The 18903-nt window shown below is 37.9% G+C and overlaps 2 protein-coding genes across 6 annotated transcripts in view; one reads left to right on the top strand and one right to left on the bottom strand.

The window, feature by feature from the left end:
• The window catches only part of LOC126187394 (osteoclast-stimulating factor 1-like), a 112864-nt gene that overhangs the window by 72006 nt on the left and 21955 nt on the right, over positions 1–18903 (top strand). For 2 of the 3 annotated variants that reach the window (XR_007537719.1, XR_007537720.1), the window contains exons 4-5: positions 106–317; positions 415–702. Coding sequence is in view for 1 of the 3 variants with exons in the window: in XM_049928448.1 (XP_049784405.1) it covers positions 106–317; positions 415–651 (449 nt within the window). In the remaining 2 variants the exon portion in view is untranslated. Of the gene's footprint in view, positions 1–105; positions 318–414; positions 4612–18903 lie in introns of those variants that run through there. The other variant, XM_049928448.1, reaches the window with a different exon arrangement.
• The window catches only part of LOC126187392 (vesicle transport protein USE1), a 152550-nt gene continuing 140872 nt past the window's right edge, over positions 7226–18903 (bottom strand). For all 3 annotated transcript variants that reach the window (XM_049928446.1, XM_049928447.1, XM_049928445.1), the window contains exons 5-8: positions 17120–17267; positions 16862–17037; positions 16623–16764; positions 7226–9316 (exon numbers count right to left, since the gene is read on the bottom strand). In XM_049928446.1, coding sequence (XP_049784403.1) covers positions 9282–9316; positions 16623–16764; positions 16862–17037; positions 17120–17267 — 501 coding nt within the window. In that variant the 3' untranslated portion in view covers positions 7226–9281. The remainder of the gene's footprint in view (positions 9317–16622; positions 16765–16861; positions 17038–17119; positions 17268–18903) is intronic.

Here is an 18903-nt window from a genome sequence, read left to right as displayed (position 1 = left end):
CAGCTGAATAGACTGAAGAAAATACTTAGCTCATTGAAACTACTTCTTGTACTTAAGAAAGTCTTGTTACTGTTTAATTATTCTTGTTTATTTTCACTACAATAGTGGAAAGCCAGACAGAAGAAGTGGAAATGCCACTGCATGAAGCAGCTCGTCGGGGCAATCTTAGTTTTCTGCAAGAATGTTTAAGACAAGGCGTATCTGGCACAGGATTGGATAGTGCTGGTAACACACCTTTATACTGGGCAAGCCATGGTGGCCATATTGACTGTGTAAAGGAACTTATATCATTACCAAATCAAATAATCGATGCTCAGGTACATAATCACCTTTTTAAAATCACAGTGGCATTAGGAGTCACATATAGTGAATTCTTATAAATGAAATTATCTATCTTCCTGTATTCCTTTGCAGAATAAAGTTGGTGACACTGCGCTGCACGTAGCTGCTGCCCGTGGACATACTGAAGTTGTGGAGATTCTATTAGAAAAGGGGGCAAATGCTGATTTGTGCAACAAAGATGACCAGACACCACTGGATCTTGCTATGAATCCTGCTCTAAGGAACATCATTCAGTTGAATAAAACACATCGCACAAACAATCATTTAACTTGCTACAGTGCAGAGGACTATGCTGATGATTCAGATTGAAACTGCATGCTGCTCTTCTTTTGTTGCTGTGATATTGTAAACACCAAACAAGTAAGATATCAGAAGACTATCTGAGCCAGTAGTTAAACATTCCAATATTTATATAAAAATGGGGGAAGAACAATATTAAAAGATGTGTACAATAGTTTAATGCATTGTACTCCTGTATTAAAAATGGATAAAATAATTTAGTAACAATTTGTTTGGTTGTAACTGAAAGAAAAAGTATATTTTATTTTGTAATGTTTGGTACGAAAGTAATAGGTTTTGAAAATACATTGGATAAAATGTAAAGTTACCCAAGATACTGCAAGTTAATGACAAACTTAGGATAGCTTTAATGACTGATGTGCAAGAGTAACTTATTTCTAGTGACTGGCTGTTCTGCCCCAGTCTTGAGATTGGCATCTACAGCTAACAGAAATGGGGACGCTCAACTGCCAAGCAATCCAGGGTGTCTCTAAGGCTATGCTACCATGATCCTTTGCGAGTTCAGGGTGCCCATTTCTTCTGTTTACCTGTTCAGCTCGAGCCAAACTAAATCAGTGGAACACTGCATTGTAGATTTTTCACAAACATGTTACTCTTTTTTGCAGTTTGTTAGAATTAAATGTCAGTTAATGGCATATTGGTGTTAAAAATCCTTCACATCTTTATTAAGATAAAAATTAAAGTCTAATTTTGAGTAACTCCAGTGTAGTGGATGAGTCGGGCAGTACAGAAGTGGGAGGAGTTTCATATCCAACTATGTTAGAATAAATAAATAAATAAATAAATAAATAAATAAATAAATACAGCTTTGCATTTGTAAAAGATTCTTGGACTTTCATATTAATTTCCTAGAAGTATGTTCTGAAATATTCGATGTTATATATGTATAAGAGCGCTCGCTCTCAAGAGTGACTTTGTTAGATTTTGTGACATCATTATAACAAATGTTCACCCCTGGTAGCTAATTGGTCAGTGTGACAGAATGTCATACCTAATGGCCCGGGTTAGATTCCTGGCTGGGTCGGAGATTTTCTCTGCTCAGGGACTGGGTGTTGTGTTGTCCTTATCATCATTTCATCCCCATTGACGCCCAAGTCGCTGAAGTGGCGTCAACTCGAAAGACTTGCACCAGGCGAATGGTCTACCTGACGGGAGGCCCTAGCCACATGGCATTTTCATTTATTATAACAAATCATAAACAAGTGATGGGAAACTTACCTGGCAGATCAAAACTGTGTGCCAGACCGAGACTCGAACTGGGGACCTTCGCCTTTCGCAGGCAAATGTTCTACCAACTGAGCTACCCAAGCACGGCTCATGCCCCGTCCTCACAGCTTTACTTCGGCCAGTACTGGGTAGCTCAGATGGTTAGAGCACTTGCCTGCGAAAGGCAATGGTCCCGAGAATGAGTCTCGGTCCGGCACACAGTTTTAATCTGCCAGGAAAGTTTCATAACAGCACACACTCCACTGCAGAGTGAAAATCTCATTCTGGAAACAATTGATGTATATGTGATAAATCTTCAATGTGTCGCTGCCTTGAATTAGCTTCTCCTGAGCTAAACAAGTAAACAGCAACAATGGGCACCCTCCAGTCACAAAGGATCACAGTAGTGTGCACACAGGGACATCTGTCGGATTGCTTGGTAGTTGAGCACCCAATCTGTTATATCTAGATGCTTGTAGTCATGAGGGCCAGTATCTATTATTTTCACATTCCAAGAAGACACCCAACAATGTGGCTTGTCTTAGCCCAGCATACAATGAAGTCTACACTGGCACTTTTGTTGCCATTCTGTGTTGTCTTCTCAGTGCTGGGTTTTGCTTCATGTGTCGTTAATGTCAAATGTCACATCCACTTTTGTCTAGAAAAGCAGACATGCTAAACTCAGTGCTGTCTGCTATCTGTCAGGCCAGGTTGGTAGTGAAGGAAAGCAGTCAGTGTCAGTTGAGTAACTTCGATTTGTATGAACTGAGCTAGGCCCTATCAGCCATCACACCAATTGTCTTCGACGAGTGTGCAGTTGTAGATATTCTCATCTGTGCATAAACTTTGCGCTGTGTAACTTTTCCAGTATCCTGGGTACTGTTAACATAATTTTTGTATGCCTATAAAAATGATCCACAGTTCTAAAATTCAACATGCAAAATTCTGAGTTGATTTCTTGTATTTTAGCCTCACAGAGGTTATCCACTTCACATCCAAGTGTAGCAATTGTTTTTAAATGGAGCAGTGTGTTCATTTATGATGTATTTAATATAAAATGCTGTGATCATTTACGTTGTGTGTTAATTCGTGCAGTCAGTGCTGACTGAATAATTTAAAGTGTGCTTTATGGAAAACAGAAATATTTCTAATTTTAAAATTTGTATTGCAACATCCATGATTTATGCTGCAGTTCAGCTATACAGACTTGAGTTGTGTGCATTGAAACAGTTTTGTGTCTACTTAATAAGATACCTGCAGCTCATAATGGGAATAACATAATAGCAATAGAAGATGGTTTGTCAGACTGTTGGTAAATTTCAATTAATTGATCCACAAAGTTTCAAAAATGATTATTATGTTAACAAAATATGATGCTATAAACACTTCTTGTTGAGATCAAAATAGAAGCCATGAACTTGTTAACTTGAATCGCTGTTGGTATCAGCGCAGGCCACTAACACATGAAACGGGTGCTTTAAGAGAGTGTGTGTGTGTGTGTGTGTGTGTGTGTGTGTGTGTGTGTGTGTGAGCTATTAGCTGAAGTCAGTGCAAAATCTTCAAGTTTGTGTTGTGTACTTACATAATAGATGCAAAAACACATTAATATCAGCTGCACTTTGTGCGATACAGCCTGCATGCTGACCTAGTCTTTGAGCATTGTTTCAAACAATTTCAATAACACCTCACTTTTATTGCCAGTTCAGCCCAATTAGAATTCAAACAAGGATAAAATTTGCATCTTTGGTTAAAAAGTAATTTTAGACTTTGACAGCATCAAAATAGTTAACAAATATTTACAGAAAAATTCAAACTTTATACATATAAATGAACAGATATTTCTTCATAAATAAGAAATGTTTGGTGATGGGTAATTGTGCACCAATTCAATCAGAATCTAAGACTGATTGGACAGTTTCTCCAATCATTATATTAGTATGCTTTCCCAAGTAAGTGCACTATTTATGTCTCTTCCTAATAACTTGCTTCTTGCTTTTGCACAGTGTACATATTTTAATTATGAGCGCTCTTTCTTTTACACCTCTTAAAATCTCCATTGATGTAGTAGCCCCTTAATTATTTTCTTTTGTATTCATACAGCAATCATTTTACCTGTAGGTTATTTGTCCTTGCAGTAATGTCGAAATGAAAAGCAAGGTGTCTGTTACATGAAAGAATAGTCTTTTAGACCAAAGGACGACTTTCCATTCACATATGTACTATGATAAGGCTGCTGCCTATCAGTCTGACGTGCATGTGTCGAATATGACAGCTGGAAGTAATTTTAAGATTTTTTTCTGGTGTGCGTTCTGCATTTGTACCATTGTGTTTAGAAATTATGTGGAAGTGCAATAAATATCTTGTCTATCCTCCCATTTCCACACATTGTGCCTTACAAATACTGATAAATGCTGTTCTTTTCCAGTTTTGAACATACAGTTGTTCCTCCTATTTATCCGTAGTGTCATCATTGAGATGATTTTCTGATTCATAAGTTTTATTTAACACCAAATGACTCTTCAGTTAAGCATGTCAATATTATGGCCAACAAGCAACTGCTCCTCCAACAAATGAAGCTCGCAGAACTACCTTTTCAACGAGACTGTTTTTCTTGTGTATTGTCAAGCATCTTCATGTATACAGCTTACTTATTAATAAAACCATCTGGATTATTCACCATGTTCATATTGATGCAAAATTTATGCATATGCATAATATATGTTAGCTGTGTCCAAAAGGCAAAGCTATAATGTCTGGAATGTCGGGGGAATTACAAACATTTAAAATTCTCAAAGTTAGCCCCTCCTCCCTTGGAACCCACCTATTCCCTCCCCCCCCCCCCCCCCCCTTGACTTTTGCGCACTGTATGCATCCTGGACAGGGACCTTGTTTAGAGTCTTTGTAAAGGTTGTTTGCTTCACTTTGACAGTTTCCAAAATAAACTCTTTTTCAGGATAGTCTTGATTCTCAGGAACAGGAAAAAAATCTCCTGGAACCACATCAGAACTGTAAGGCAATTCCTGGGTGTGGGGAGAGGTATGGCTTGGAGCTTTCTTATGTTGCAACTGCCAGATATTGTGAATACCCTTCTGCAGCCAGACAACCCATTTTCTTCATCTCTTGAACACAGTATAGCAATTTCTGCTATCATCCACTCACTAATTCAATGGCTGGTGTTGAAAAATCAAGAAGACAAAACACATTTTAATCACCATTTCTGAATGATGGCCATAAAGAGCAAGATTCTTTATGTTCCTCCTTAAGGGACTTCAACTGCTCACAAAATCACAGTATGCCAAATCAGAGTCGATATGGGCTAGCCAGATTGTTTAGCTGGTGTTGACAACATTTTTGTTGATTTTAACACAGGAACTTGACTGCATACAGTCAGTCAAGATTATTGATTCCATTGCACATTGTGATGCATGCACTGTCAGGAGGTTTACAGAAACAGATATGCTGATATTCCCAGAGCTCAGAAGGCGGTTAGGAGTGTTAGAAAACAAATAATTGCATCACTTCACAGACTCATTTTGTACACTGTTTAAATGATAGTCTCTTCTCCAAAGAACAGTTACCTCGTCTAAAAAAGAAAAGTCTCATCTTGAATGGCACACTTTAACATATTCTATCACTGAAATAATTTGGTACAGGTCATAAGGTAAAGCTGTTGTCAACCAGAAGGTTGGTTTGACACCACAGTACTTCACTAAGCATTGAACTCCCACTATAACTGACTTATCCAGTCACTTATAGTGGGAGGGGGGGGGGACCTACTGTTTAAAGTGGACTGCAAACCATGGTGCAATTCTGCATGTTTCACATTAACTAACATTGACAGAGGGGTGACAAGCAATGGATAACAAAGACTGAATCAAACCCAAGACCTTTGGATTTATTGTCTGGCAATGTACCACTGAGAGGTCATAACCATGTGTAAGTAATCATTTGGTTTTGGATGTCCTGATTGTGGAATTTGAGAAAAATTTAATGAGCACAAGATGATATATATCTGTCTCTGTTCATACTTATTACTGTTTTTCTATTTTAAAACAGTGGATCTTACTGCCAGTGGTTTTGCAATTGTAATTAAATTTCCAATAAAGCAAATATATCTTCCACTTACATGTTTACTGTACAGTCATTCGCTTCACCAGAAACTGGATCATATCACAGTCTAAAGAAATCCACTGGTGTAAACAAACCATATGATTCCTTATGTCAAATCTCAGCTCATTTGTTTACTTCTGGCAGTATGGGTTTTTGTTCATTGTTTATTTTGCTCCCATCTTTACTGGTATCTTAAATTCTGCACCCATCACTGTGTTAAATTTTTATATTCTCAAGAGTCCAGCCATTGTCCTTCAAACTTGGTATTCTTCTAATACAGGCAGTAACTGGTCGTCAGCAATTTTTTTGTTCTTCTCAAAGTTAAAGAAAACTGTAGGCAGCCAAATGCTACCTGAGACTGTCAGATGCTCGTACAAATGTGTTCTCATTTGCAAAACTAGACTGAATAATATAAATTTGGACACGCATGGGTACAGTGTGTTAACAGGAAGTTGGCTGATGCCAGAGAGGAGGGCAAGGGCTCAGGGAGTGCAGGAAACAAGCCCAGCCCCCACATAAACTGACAAGGGTGAGGAGCCATGTTGAATACACCCCGGCCTGTCTCCTGCAACACTGGCAACTTAATCTGTGGTTCATACTTCCACAAAAGCAGAAGTCGTGCGGGGACGTAAACCAATGGAAAAATGCTGCTATCAGAAAATAAAAAATGTGAATATGTTCCTGTTTGTTTAAAAGATTCTAGCTGAAAATTGAGGTACCAGCGGTGCTGTCTGTTTACCTTCCTTAGCATCTTTAAAATTTTTCCCAAAAGTTGTGGCTTGTAAACATATTTGCATTTTTTTTTGCAACTCACCTCAAACTCAAACAACCTCCCCAAGCCGTAACTCACTCACACCCACTAATCCATCACCCATTCACTCATTCAGCCCAACTCATTATCTCTTTGTGTCTCTCTTTTGTCACAGCCACAATCCCCTTTGTTCTGTCCTACAACTACAGTCTCCTCTTACTGCTAATATCTCATTCCTTGCCTCCTTCCTACAGCTGCTCTCTCTCTTCCATGTTGTCATTGTCATTATCACTGGCTCTCAGCCACGTCCACTTCCTCATTATCTTCTTCACTCTTTTCCTAGCACTGTTCTGTCACTGCAACAATGTCCCACTACCATTGTCTCTTTGCAGTTTTTCTACATCACAACTGTCTACTATCTTCCAGTATTTATTACTTTTCTGTTTCTTTTCCACTGTCGCTGTCATCTCTCTCAACATAAAATGAGCAAATATGTTCACATTACAATTTTTTTAGAATGTCGAGTAAGGTAGAATGAGGCAGCTGGTACCCCATTTTTCAGTTAGTCTTTTAAATTAATGGACATATTCGCATTTTTTGTGTTCAGATAGGAACATTTTTCCACTAGTTCCTTTCTTTCCCCTCCTGTGGCAGGGCATGTAACTCATAAGAAAAGAAACGTATTGGTCAGTAAAATTTAGATAGTTTAGTTATGTACGACTGAAACCATGCAAATCTAATTTTACACCTCAGGCAAGATTTTATGTGCAAAACAATGTTGCATGTGCATCAGTACTACAACATGGGGTTTCCAGATGATAATGAAGACACTTAACAGCATATTTTCCCATGCTATATCAATTTATAAACTATGCTTTTGTATCAAATATACATTAGGGTACCTTTGAACATCTGCATCTCAGAAATGGATAAAGATATGAAGAAAATTTTCAAGGTTGTTACAGATTTTGATCTTAAGAAAACATCATAAAAATTACAGCCATTTGCTGTGCACAACCATCTTGGAATCAGCAGTTGGGTTTCAGTTTTAAAAAGTTTTTGGGGTGTTTCTCAATAAAGGACAAATGTTTCTAAAAATGGAGATGGCTACTTCACATAACTTACCAGTTAGGTAACATTGGCTGAAGCCAAAGCTTTCTGACATCTACGAATTCAGGCCTAGGGAGCTGATAAACCAGCTTAAAGTTAACACACTACTTAAGCATCAGCTGGCCCAGGCCTGTGGCTTGTGTTAATGGTCCAATTATAACTTTGTACCTGTATGGCACATACTTCATAAAATAGAGCGCTCATACTCTGTTAAGTTCTTTATGAATAGATCATTTTATATGAAATGAACTGAAATAGCTAAACACTAGTTTCGTTTTTAGGTTTTATTAATGGCAAGATATGTAAGAGTATTTCTATAAATGATTAAGTAATCAGTATTTTGTAAAGTATAATTTTTGTATATTTGAAGCTGACAAAGAATGATGTATAGTTTTAATATATTAAATAGCTCTTTTTGGTAGCAATACAATTGTAAAATTAAATAAACAACAACTAAAGGTGCCTACAAATAAAAGGGTCTAGGTGATGATCTTAAGATTTTGTTTCTGAATTATTGTTTATTTTCCCTCGTTCTGCTTCACTTAATTTGTAGCAAAGATCATAAGTACCATCTTTTCTATTAAATTCAAATTCACTTACCTGTGAATGCTTTCGTGTTCCTACACCACAATAAATTGACCGCCACTGTTATATTACCTAAAAATTGGTGAGTAGATATATGCGCCAGCCCCATGAAATGAGCAAAAACAAGGAGAACAATTGTATGTTGTAACTTTGAGATGTCACACAAACAAAATTAAGGAAAAAAAATCTTACAAAATAGAGTTCTCATTACAGAGTGGGGAGTGTACAATTGGCCTTTTTTTTTCCCACCCCCCCCCCCCGTGGTGGTAAAGTGTGTTTACAGGTGTTACGCACTTCTGACACAGTCATAATTAATGTGTGGAAAGATGTGTTTGAACAGATGAAGGCAATTAAAGAAGATGTTGAGTCGCAGGCAGGCACAACAAAAATACTATTGTAGAATTAAGTTTTCAGCCAAAAGGCCTTCTTCTAAAGTAGGGAACACCCCCGCCCCCTCCCTCCCTACTTGCACACTTTTTCTGTTGTCCCTGTCTGCAACTCAACATCATCTCTGTTTGGTGAGTAGGAGTAATGAAAGTATTGTATCTTACATTTTCCATTGTTTGAAAGCAGTTAAAAACTGGATAATATTTTGTTTCTGTGGTGTTATTCCTTTGATTATCTTATTATTCTATATTGCAGACCATTGAATGTATCCTGATAATTTGTGTATGTACCACACTTGAGTCAGCTCTATTTTGTTCTGGAATTACTGTTATTGTCATAAGAAGGAAGATTGCTTTAGATGTGATTGTTAATAGTAAGCGTTGTAAACAAACGAAAACAGCATCAACCTTTATTATAAAGTATTTTAACATAAAATATAAATACAAAACATACAATTTTCCACGGCATTGTTGATTCTATTTTCCACTTTTCATTTCTTTGTTACCCTTATAAACAGTAACATACCTGCAAGAAATAATTTTTGAGTTAGTAATTAGAAGCACTTTGTCATAATTTCACTCTAATTTATTGCCTGTGTTTACATAACAGTTCTATTCTATTTTGGAAGTACTTTTAATGAAAAGTTGCACCAAAGGTATGGCATTTGCTTTTTTTCCCCAGTAATATGCTGTATTGCCATCAAATACTATCCAAGCCTTTTCTTTTTGTGGTCCATATAATTTATCTAACATGCATTCCTATTCCACACAGAGTACACTACGGGCCATTAAAATTGCTACACCAAGAAGAAATGCAGATGATAAACAATTATTCATTGGACAAATATATTATACTAGAAGTGACATGTGATTACATTTTCATGCAATTTGGGTGCATAGATCCTGAGAAATCAGTACCCAGAACAATCACCTCTGGCCGTAATAATGGCCTTTATATGCCTGGGCATTGAGTCAAACAGAGCTTGGATGGCATGTACAGGTACAGATGCCTATGCAGCTTCAACATGATACCACAGTTCATCAAGATTAGGCCCGTACAGGACCTGCAACATGCGGTCGTGCATTATCCTGCTGAAATGTAGGGTTTCGGGATCGAATGAAGGGTAGAGCTACGTGTCGTAACACATCTGAAATGTAACGTCCACTGTTCAAAGTGTCATCAATGTGAACAAGAGGTGACTGAGATGTGTAACCAATGGCACCCCATACAATCACGCCGGGTGATACGCCAGTATGGCTATGACGAATACACGCTTCAAACGTGTGTTCACCGCGATGTCGCCAAATACAGATGCGACCATCATGACGCTGTAAATAGAACCTGGATTCATCTGAAAAAATGACGTTATTCATCCGAAAAAATGCCGTTTTGCCATTCGTGCACCCAGTTTCATCGTTGAGTACACCATCGCAGGCGCTCCTGTCTGTGATGCAGCATCAAGGGTAACCCCAGCCATGGTCTCCGAGCTGATAGTCCATGCTGCTGCAAACATCGTTGAACTGTTCGTGCAGATGGTTGTTGTCTTGCAAACGTCCCCATCTGTTGACTCAGGGATCAAGACGTGGCTGCACAATCCGTTACAGCCATGCAGATAAGATGCCTGTCATCTTGACTGCTAGTGATATGAGGCCGTTAGGATCCAGCACGGCGTTCCGTATTACCCTCCTGAACCCACCGATTCCATATTCTGCTAACAGCCATTGGATCTCAACCAACGCGAGCAGCAATGTTGCGATACGATAAACCACAATCACGACAGGCTACAATCCGACCTTTATCAAAGTCGGAAATATGATGGTACGCATTTCTCCTCTTTACATGAGGCATCACAACAACGTTTCACCAGGCAACGACGGTCAACTGCTGTTTGTGTATGAGAAATCGGTTGGAAACTTTCCTCATGTCAGCACATTGTAGGTGTCGCCACTGTGTGAATGCTCTGAAAGGCTAATCATTTGCATATCACAGCATCATCTTCCTATCGGTTAAATTTCGTGTCTGTAGCACGTCATCTTCGTGGTGTAGCAATTTTAATGGCCAGTAGTGTATATACGTAGTTATGAGCACTCCAATCACTTCATCTCCCTTACCAATGGCAAAATATTCTTACTCAAGGTGGTGGTAACCAATGGGAGTAATTGATTAAGCCATTATTCAGTGCTTAATTTCTAACATTTTAGGTGCTACTATGCACCTCTTCAATTATACAACCCCCTTCCTCTCAGCCATAAAAGTCAGAAGTTTGATTTTTGAAACAAACTTGTGATAAAACTTGCAAAAGAGAGGTGTGGGTTGTTTTTTACAAAATACTGTTCTGAAATTCTGGTTAGCACAAACTCCCCTTCGCGGTGTTATGTCGTATGAGTTCGGCAAAGTCACTGACCTACCAATGCAATCCTGTAATCCACATAAGACCTAGTACTAAGTTTGCTGATGTACTGATCACAACTTCAGAATGAAGCTCAACTTGTCTTGGACATATTGTACATACACTATCTTGCCCCACATCATTGCCCATCACACCTCATTGGTCATCCATTGTCATGTTCACTGATACTGGTGCAGTGGCAAATTATAGTTATGGTGCGATTTAACAGACACATAAAATTCTAAATCTCTGGTGCCAACTTGTTCCTGTGAATTAAATAAATACACAAAAACTCCCGGAAGGTGCCAGAACACAGTTAAGGCACATTTCTGCTGAAATTGAACCCCAAGTGTTGCACTTTCAGAGAATGACTGCTCACAAAAAAATCTGGATACTTTGTTTTATTTCAGAGTATGGTCTGCAAAGAGAGGACCTAGCCATTCATCCATTTGGTTGGTCCCATCCCAATGCTAGAGCCTGGAAATACACTTGCCTAAACCTCTAGTTTTAATCTGTACTTACTCTCACTGCACTGGTATTGTTTTCAGCAGAAGTTATTTCTTAAATTTTCAAAATGTGTGCAACACAGTGTTAGACAATACACGGTGGGGGTACTTTTCCTAATATGTGATTGCCATGAAGAATTTCCAATTGATAGAAATTAGTGTGCTATGCTGAACATTCAACAGAAATTAAAACATCGGGCATGCCACAACAAAATGTAATAGGGCTGCCAAGCATTGCCTTTGGAGCTTGAAATAAAGTTTGTTGGATTACCACGATTCACAATCAATGTGTTTTATCGGCCAGTTTTGCTCAATTTAACAGGAGCATTGTCAGAAATTCTGGAATTTACAGTTGAAAAATAGTTGGCCGATTATATCAGCAATGTAACCTGGCAACTACTTTGAACTGTCAATTCCAAGGTTTCTGGTGGTGTCCTTGTTAAACTGAGTAAAACTCACTGAAACAAAAATATTGATAATGACCTGTGGCTGTCCTACAAACTTAATTTATGTGATAAAGTCACCGGCACCGGCACAGATATGATGATAACGTCTGTGTGCAAAATATTACTGGATGCATGACAACAACCTTAAACAAGAGTAAAATGTGCTTATAGTATCAGGTTATAGCATTAATAGTAGACCCCTGAAACCTGTTATATTGTTTAAATACCAAGGAATAATATTATGAAGTGGTGATAACTGTGTAAAAACAGGGGTACAAATGCAAAACATACATGGGATGGGAGGTTTACGGGAAATTGCAGTGCCTCTCATAAGGGAACTGTGCACAAGATGCCAGTGCAACAATTCTAGACTACTACTACTACTACTACTACTACTACTACTGCAGTTTTGGGGGTCCTTGTGAAGTGGGACAGATGGAATTCTGAAGGACTCAAGAAGCATGCTGCTATCACTGACAGGTTGGTATATTGAGTATAAATCTGATACATGGGGAACTTAAATGGATACTGTTAGAAGGAGAACAGCAATGTTCTCTTGAAGCACTGTTAGCTACATTTGTTATTTGTAGTAAACTTTGCAATCATTCCATTGTCTCAATTGTATGTCTTGTGCAGAAACCATGACTAGATAAGATTACAACACTACAGAGCAATAATGCCATGTTTCCATAAGTGAGCAGAATAGGAAAGGGAATGGCTAATTTCACACACTCAATGATGGAGGTCAACTTTCCTTTGTACATGATGTCTGCAAGTATTTTAATTGTTTCTTTATATGGGGTCACATAAAGGTAAACCACATAAAGTCATTGGTTTTATTCACCAGAAACAATTACAACAATATGAGCATCTCAAAAGGATGCAAGTAGGAAGGTCTCCAACATGCATAATGGACTAGGTACGAAATGGAAGAAGAAAACAGGGGTGACCACCTGATACTTGAGTTCTTATTAAGGGAGAAGAGTTGTGGAGGAATAGAGAAGAGTGGAGAAAGAGTTGTTAGCCCTCTGCCATCACAGGTGCTGGTAAAATGTGTATCGATTGTAATCCAAAAACAACAATTAAAAAAAAAACTTGTCTATGAAACATCAGTGACTAATAAAAGCAATTCCTGAAACATTGATGCCCATGATCTTATGCAAATGGCACCACAGCAGGACTGAAAGTGGCGAAGGAAATTTGAACAACTGATGCAGCTTTCTACAGATTGTCTAAATAATACCTTAAAATATTTTTCTCCTTAGGTCACTTCCAACATCAGAATGATAACAAAATACAAAACATCCTTGGATATCACAGACTGCATTACAGTTAATTGAAAGAAGCAGTCTGAAGAACATTGTGTTCCATACAACCTAAGATCAAGACAGATATAAGAACCTGTGCAAAGAAAGAGAGAGAGAGACCACATTTCATTAACAGTGTCTATGATCTTTTCAAGAAACTCAATAGCATCACTCATGAATTTAATCCTTGTACAAGGGCTGTAAATGGCGAGAATGGCAGTCCTGTCAGAGACGAGGAAGACATTGTTGCAAGATGGAAACAGTACTGTGAAAAGTTGTATTCTGGAATTAACAAGAGCATAGACAATCAAGCACTTGGGCAACTTCATTGGAACCTACAATCTTACACAACAAAATAAAGAATGCAATTCAACATCTGAAGAGTTATAAATCTCCTGCTCTAGACAGTATACCTGGGGAGATGGTCAAAGAAATGGGGCAGGAAGGTGTTGATTTGATTTGTTGCATTCACAGGGCAAAAGAACAGGGAAACTGGGAAGTAGCCAGAATACTAGTTGAAGTCTTTCTTCATCCCCCTGCACATGAAAGGGTCCATCTACTGCTCTCATATCCACATATCCCATGCAAGCAAAATTTTGCTCTACATCTTGAACAAATGTGTGAAGTCATACATTCAGTCTCACATATCCATAGAGAAAGCAGGTTCTGCTAAGAAAAAAGGACTTGGGAACAGATTTCCAACATCAGACAATTCAGAAATCATGGCAGTTCTGTATTCCCCTCTTCATCTGCTTTCTTGACAATAGGAAAGCCTTTGACTGTTTTGTCAGGGAAAAGTTGTGTCACATGCTTGCAGTGTTCAGTGTCTCGCCGCATGTGGCAGCACTTGTTAGAACTCTATATAATAATCACCTCGTAGCTGTGAAAACAAGTGGTAGCACATCTGATTTGTTCAATTTACCAACATCAACAGGTATCAGACACAGTTGTCTCGTTTCCCTAACTGCACAACATTTATAATCGGGGAACTCTTGCTGGCTGGGCTTAAGGTATGTCAATTGATGGAAGAACTTTTAACAACCTTGAATTTGCTGATGGCTCTGTGCTTTTAGCCAGCAGCGAAGATGAACTTGTTGAGCTACTAAGACAATTAGCTTATCTTATGAATTAGAGGTCAGTCTTAGCAAGTCCAAACTCACGATAATTTACCAAGCATAACATGCTGATTAAAGGATTTGGAAGGCACATATTTTTTCATCTATCCTAGATTAACAATCTGTGACAGGGGTAGTTGTAAAGATAAGAAGATGAATGATGTTAGAGTGAGTGCCTAAGAAGCAGCTTACAAAGCTCTGACAGAGAAGAGAAATGACAAACACTATGAAGACTGGGCTTGTTGAAGCACTCATGTTTTCCATCTCCTATTGCGGTTGTAAAACATGGACCCTTAAGGCCAGAGACAAGGGGCATACTAATGCATTTGAGCTTCGGCACCGGTGCAGGATGCCGCGCATAAAATGGACCAGATAAATAACTAATGCATCAATTATTGAACAACTCAATATCACAAGGCCCTTTCTTCTCAAATCAACCAAAAAATTCCCACTTCATTGGCCATATTGTGAGAAGAGATGGGGAAAATATAGAGAAAATAATCATGGAAGGAAATATCGGGGGAATGAGGCTGAGGGGGAGAGTAGTGAGCAGCTGGGTACACCAAATCGGGAAGATAGTCTACCTCATCAGTAGGCTCTAAGACAAGTTGGTAACCATTCAGGGTGGAGACACTCGGTTGACTCCCGGGGTCGTGATGCTTGACAATATGTACAATGCCTTTTGATGATCTGCTTCTCCCACATCAGGAAAACACCCTGTGGCACGGTGTTTCAAAATGAATATATGGGTTTTAAGGCTTCATAGCATTTATTACATTACCTTACAGTTGTAAATAATACATCAAATGAATGAGTAGTTTTTCTTACAAGTATCAATTTGAGCAGCGTTCATCACACTTTGTGTCAATAGGCAAGTTCTTCCCAAATCTTGATAAGTATGTCTGGAGTAATTGTTACAACAATGTTATTTCTAAAGTTGGGTAGATCAGCTGGTAGTGAAGGTACATACACATGATCCTTTATGAATCCCAAACGGTAAAAAGTTGCAGATCAAGTGTGAACACAAAGGACATGCTTAATGACCTCTGTCGCCCAGTCCCTTGTGGCCATCCAGTAGTTTGGTACAACATCATTTAACTAATCACTTACTGAGTTATGCCAATATGGCACATCATCTTGTTGTAAAATAAAGTTCTGTGGATCAGCTATTTCCAACTGAGAAAAGAACCATCGTTCTAGCGCATTAAGATAAGAAACACCAGTTAGAGTTGCTTCACTGAAAAAGAAAATCCCATAAACCTTCTGCCAGGATATGGTACAAAAAAACATTCAATTTAGGAAAGTCTTGTTGCAGCTGTACCACCTTGTGGGGATCTGCTGATCCCCAAATGTGCATATTACATGCGTTCACATTTCCACTTAGCAGAAATGTCAATTCGTCACTAAAGATGACCTGATCCAGGAAAATCTCAATCATAGTGCATCAACATTTTGCTTGCAGAGCTGGTATGTAAACCATAATCTGTAGGGTTTAGAGCTTGTAACAACTGCAAATGATAAGGATGATGCTGTAAGCATCTTGTTAAAAAGACTCTACACAGACATCAGTGGAACTGCTAATTCATGACAAACCTTCTGAACAGATTTCTTGGGGCTATGGGGCTACTGACCTATTCATCGTGGTTTTCAATCACTCTTGGTTGTTCCATATTCTTCCCTTTGTGCAGAGGTACACAAACCAAACTGTTTGAGATACTCTTTCATTTGATGTATTATTTAGAATTGAAAGTTAATTGTAATAAGTAACCTGTGCATGCATTTTGAAACATCCTGTATTCTTGCATTTATTGTATGCAATTTATGGTGTCCACTTCTGCATTCAAGCTTTTAGAATAATAAAATGACTTGCATGAAGAAACTGACTACATACCTATTTTTAAATTTTTGTTTCAAAAGGGTGTAGTGCATACCTTTAAAACAACCACTATGCTCTCTGCTGATCCCCAAATGTGCATATTACATGCGTTCACATTTCCACTTAGCAGAAATGTCAATTCGTCACTAAAGATGACCTGATGTGAAAAACATTTATACATAGAATACTTACCAAAGAATATCATCACTGCCACTGCTACCATGAGCCAAAGCCAGCATTTCCAAGCTCTTCGACTATATTCTTGTAGTCTTTCAGATTCAGCTTTCAATCTAGTTATATTTTTATCTGTTTGTGTAGATGATTTGCTTAATACCTGTGAATTATAAAAATAGAAAAAAATGACATGTTTTATTACAATGATACTCTGTAGTTTCTCATGCCATACAATATTTTAATGAATTAACATTAACCTCATTATCCTTGTTAATAATGCTACTGGCAACCTGGGATTGTTGTTTCAAATTTCGAGCCAAGCTGATCATGTCTTCGGCAATTTTCTCCTGCATTGAATGATGTAATTTTAACAAATCGTCCAAATCTTTTCCAGATGTTTTTGGCTTTCTCTGTCTGATGTCACTATCTGTTCCTGCACATTATTTTCTCTTCATAAAGACACAAAATTATAAGTTTTATCTCCATATAAACAATGTGTAAGTGGAAGGTCTTACCTTTTTCTGTTTGTAAAAGCTGTTCTCGCAATTCTTTATTATATTTAGAGGTAGTCTTTTGATGTATTTCTTTAATTATTGTTTCTGATGCTGTTGCTGTGCCATGTGGGAGTAACTGTGCAGCGACAACTTTTTCCACGGGATTATTCTAAAAAAAAAGACAAGACAATTTTAGATACTTACAAGATTATCAGAAATTGGATAAAATCTTCTAAGGCTTATACATCCGCAAGCTTTTGCTAAAGCATTCCTTGGTCATTGTCAAGTGGTGTGGTGGCTGTGTGTTTGCTGCCCTCATAATTGTGTAAGCCATTTGCCATTTAACATTGGCAATCACAATACCAACAGTGGTGCTAAAAGAGTTAAAATAGATGGTGGAATCTAAAAAGCAAAATGGTAATGATGCTGCTAACAAAGAAAGAGATAGTGAATCTTCAGGGACTGAGAACTGTGAGAAGGTAGGAATGACAGTAACAAGGGGTTTGAAATTATAATGGGAAATTGTGTTGCATTATCACTTTTACAAAGACTAAATTATAGCTGTCTGTATATGACAAAATCTCAGTTACATGTACAATGTGTTCAGAAGTTTGTGAACTTAAGGTGGAAAGCATGAAATTTGTGCAATTGATAACACATTTATAGTTGACGTTTCTGATAAAAATGCCAAAAAACTGAACGATGATCACGCAAAGTGCAAATCACATATGGAATGTGTAAAGTCACATGTAGCAAAGACAAGCAAAGTATACAACAGTATATGAGTGGAAGTGAAATGTGGGGAAAGAACCGTCAAGAAAAAATAATCATAATTACTTTGTAGATCAGATCTGCATATGCAATAGCTAAATGGAAATTATCATTCAAATCATATCCCGTAATAATCTAACTACAATAGTTTAATGGCTTATTAGCTGCCGATGTGCTTCATTCTGAACATGCATGTTGACATATTCTTAAGCTGGTAGGAGAAGAAATGAGGAAGAATCTTGCTCACTTCCTTATAGAATTGGGTACAAATTTTTGTAGAAAATATTCCAATAAAACCTGATTAGTAGTATATAAACATCTGTCCTTTGAATAATTTTTTTGATGTTGAATAGAGTAGGTGAAGGTATTTTCAGTACACTGTTAGTAGCTCTTGAAGAGCATAACATTAAATACAATGTACTAAACCATCTTCTACTTATTGTAGCAGATGGTGCATTAACAATGCTTGCAGCTTACAAAGATATAGCTGTTCTACTGTGTAATCATCTTCATAAGGGCTTAATTGTTGTGCACTGGATGAATCTCAAAATGGAAATAGCTGCGCATGATGTTACGATGTGGCAGATGTGTACCATGTACAGACTTTCTTAGATTCCTTATATTCTGTGTTTTCTCAAAGTCCCAAAAATCAGACTACTATAGAGTGTTTCACAAGAATTATCCTCTCACCTATTAAAACTAGGCTGTGTTTTCCAGATATGTTTGGTTGATACAACATTTAATGCTGTCCTAACTCTTCTTGAAAGTAACTGTTCTCTTGTCCACCTATTTGAAAAACTGACTCATGATGGTTCTCGATCAACTCGTGAGAGATCTAAATTTGAACGGTTGCTGTAATACCTCACAAAGGGGTTGCTTATAATGGAACTAGCTGTGCTTTATGAGGCTCTCGAACAGGTTCTGGTGGCTTTTGGTGACATGTGGGCCCGATTCACATATTTACGAGGTGTGATCAAAAAGTAACAGGAATTTTTTAATTTTGCGGGCTTTATACATCTAGTTTTTTATCTTGT

Source organism: Schistocerca cancellata, chromosome 5 (genome assembly GCF_023864275.1).
Source record: "Schistocerca cancellata isolate TAMUIC-IGC-003103 chromosome 5, iqSchCanc2.1, whole genome shotgun sequence".
Classification (NCBI taxonomy): Eukaryota; Metazoa; Arthropoda; class Insecta; order Orthoptera; family Acrididae; genus Schistocerca; species Schistocerca cancellata.
Note: the sequence above shows the minus strand (reverse complement) of the source record. Positions and strands in the feature narration are given on the sequence as shown.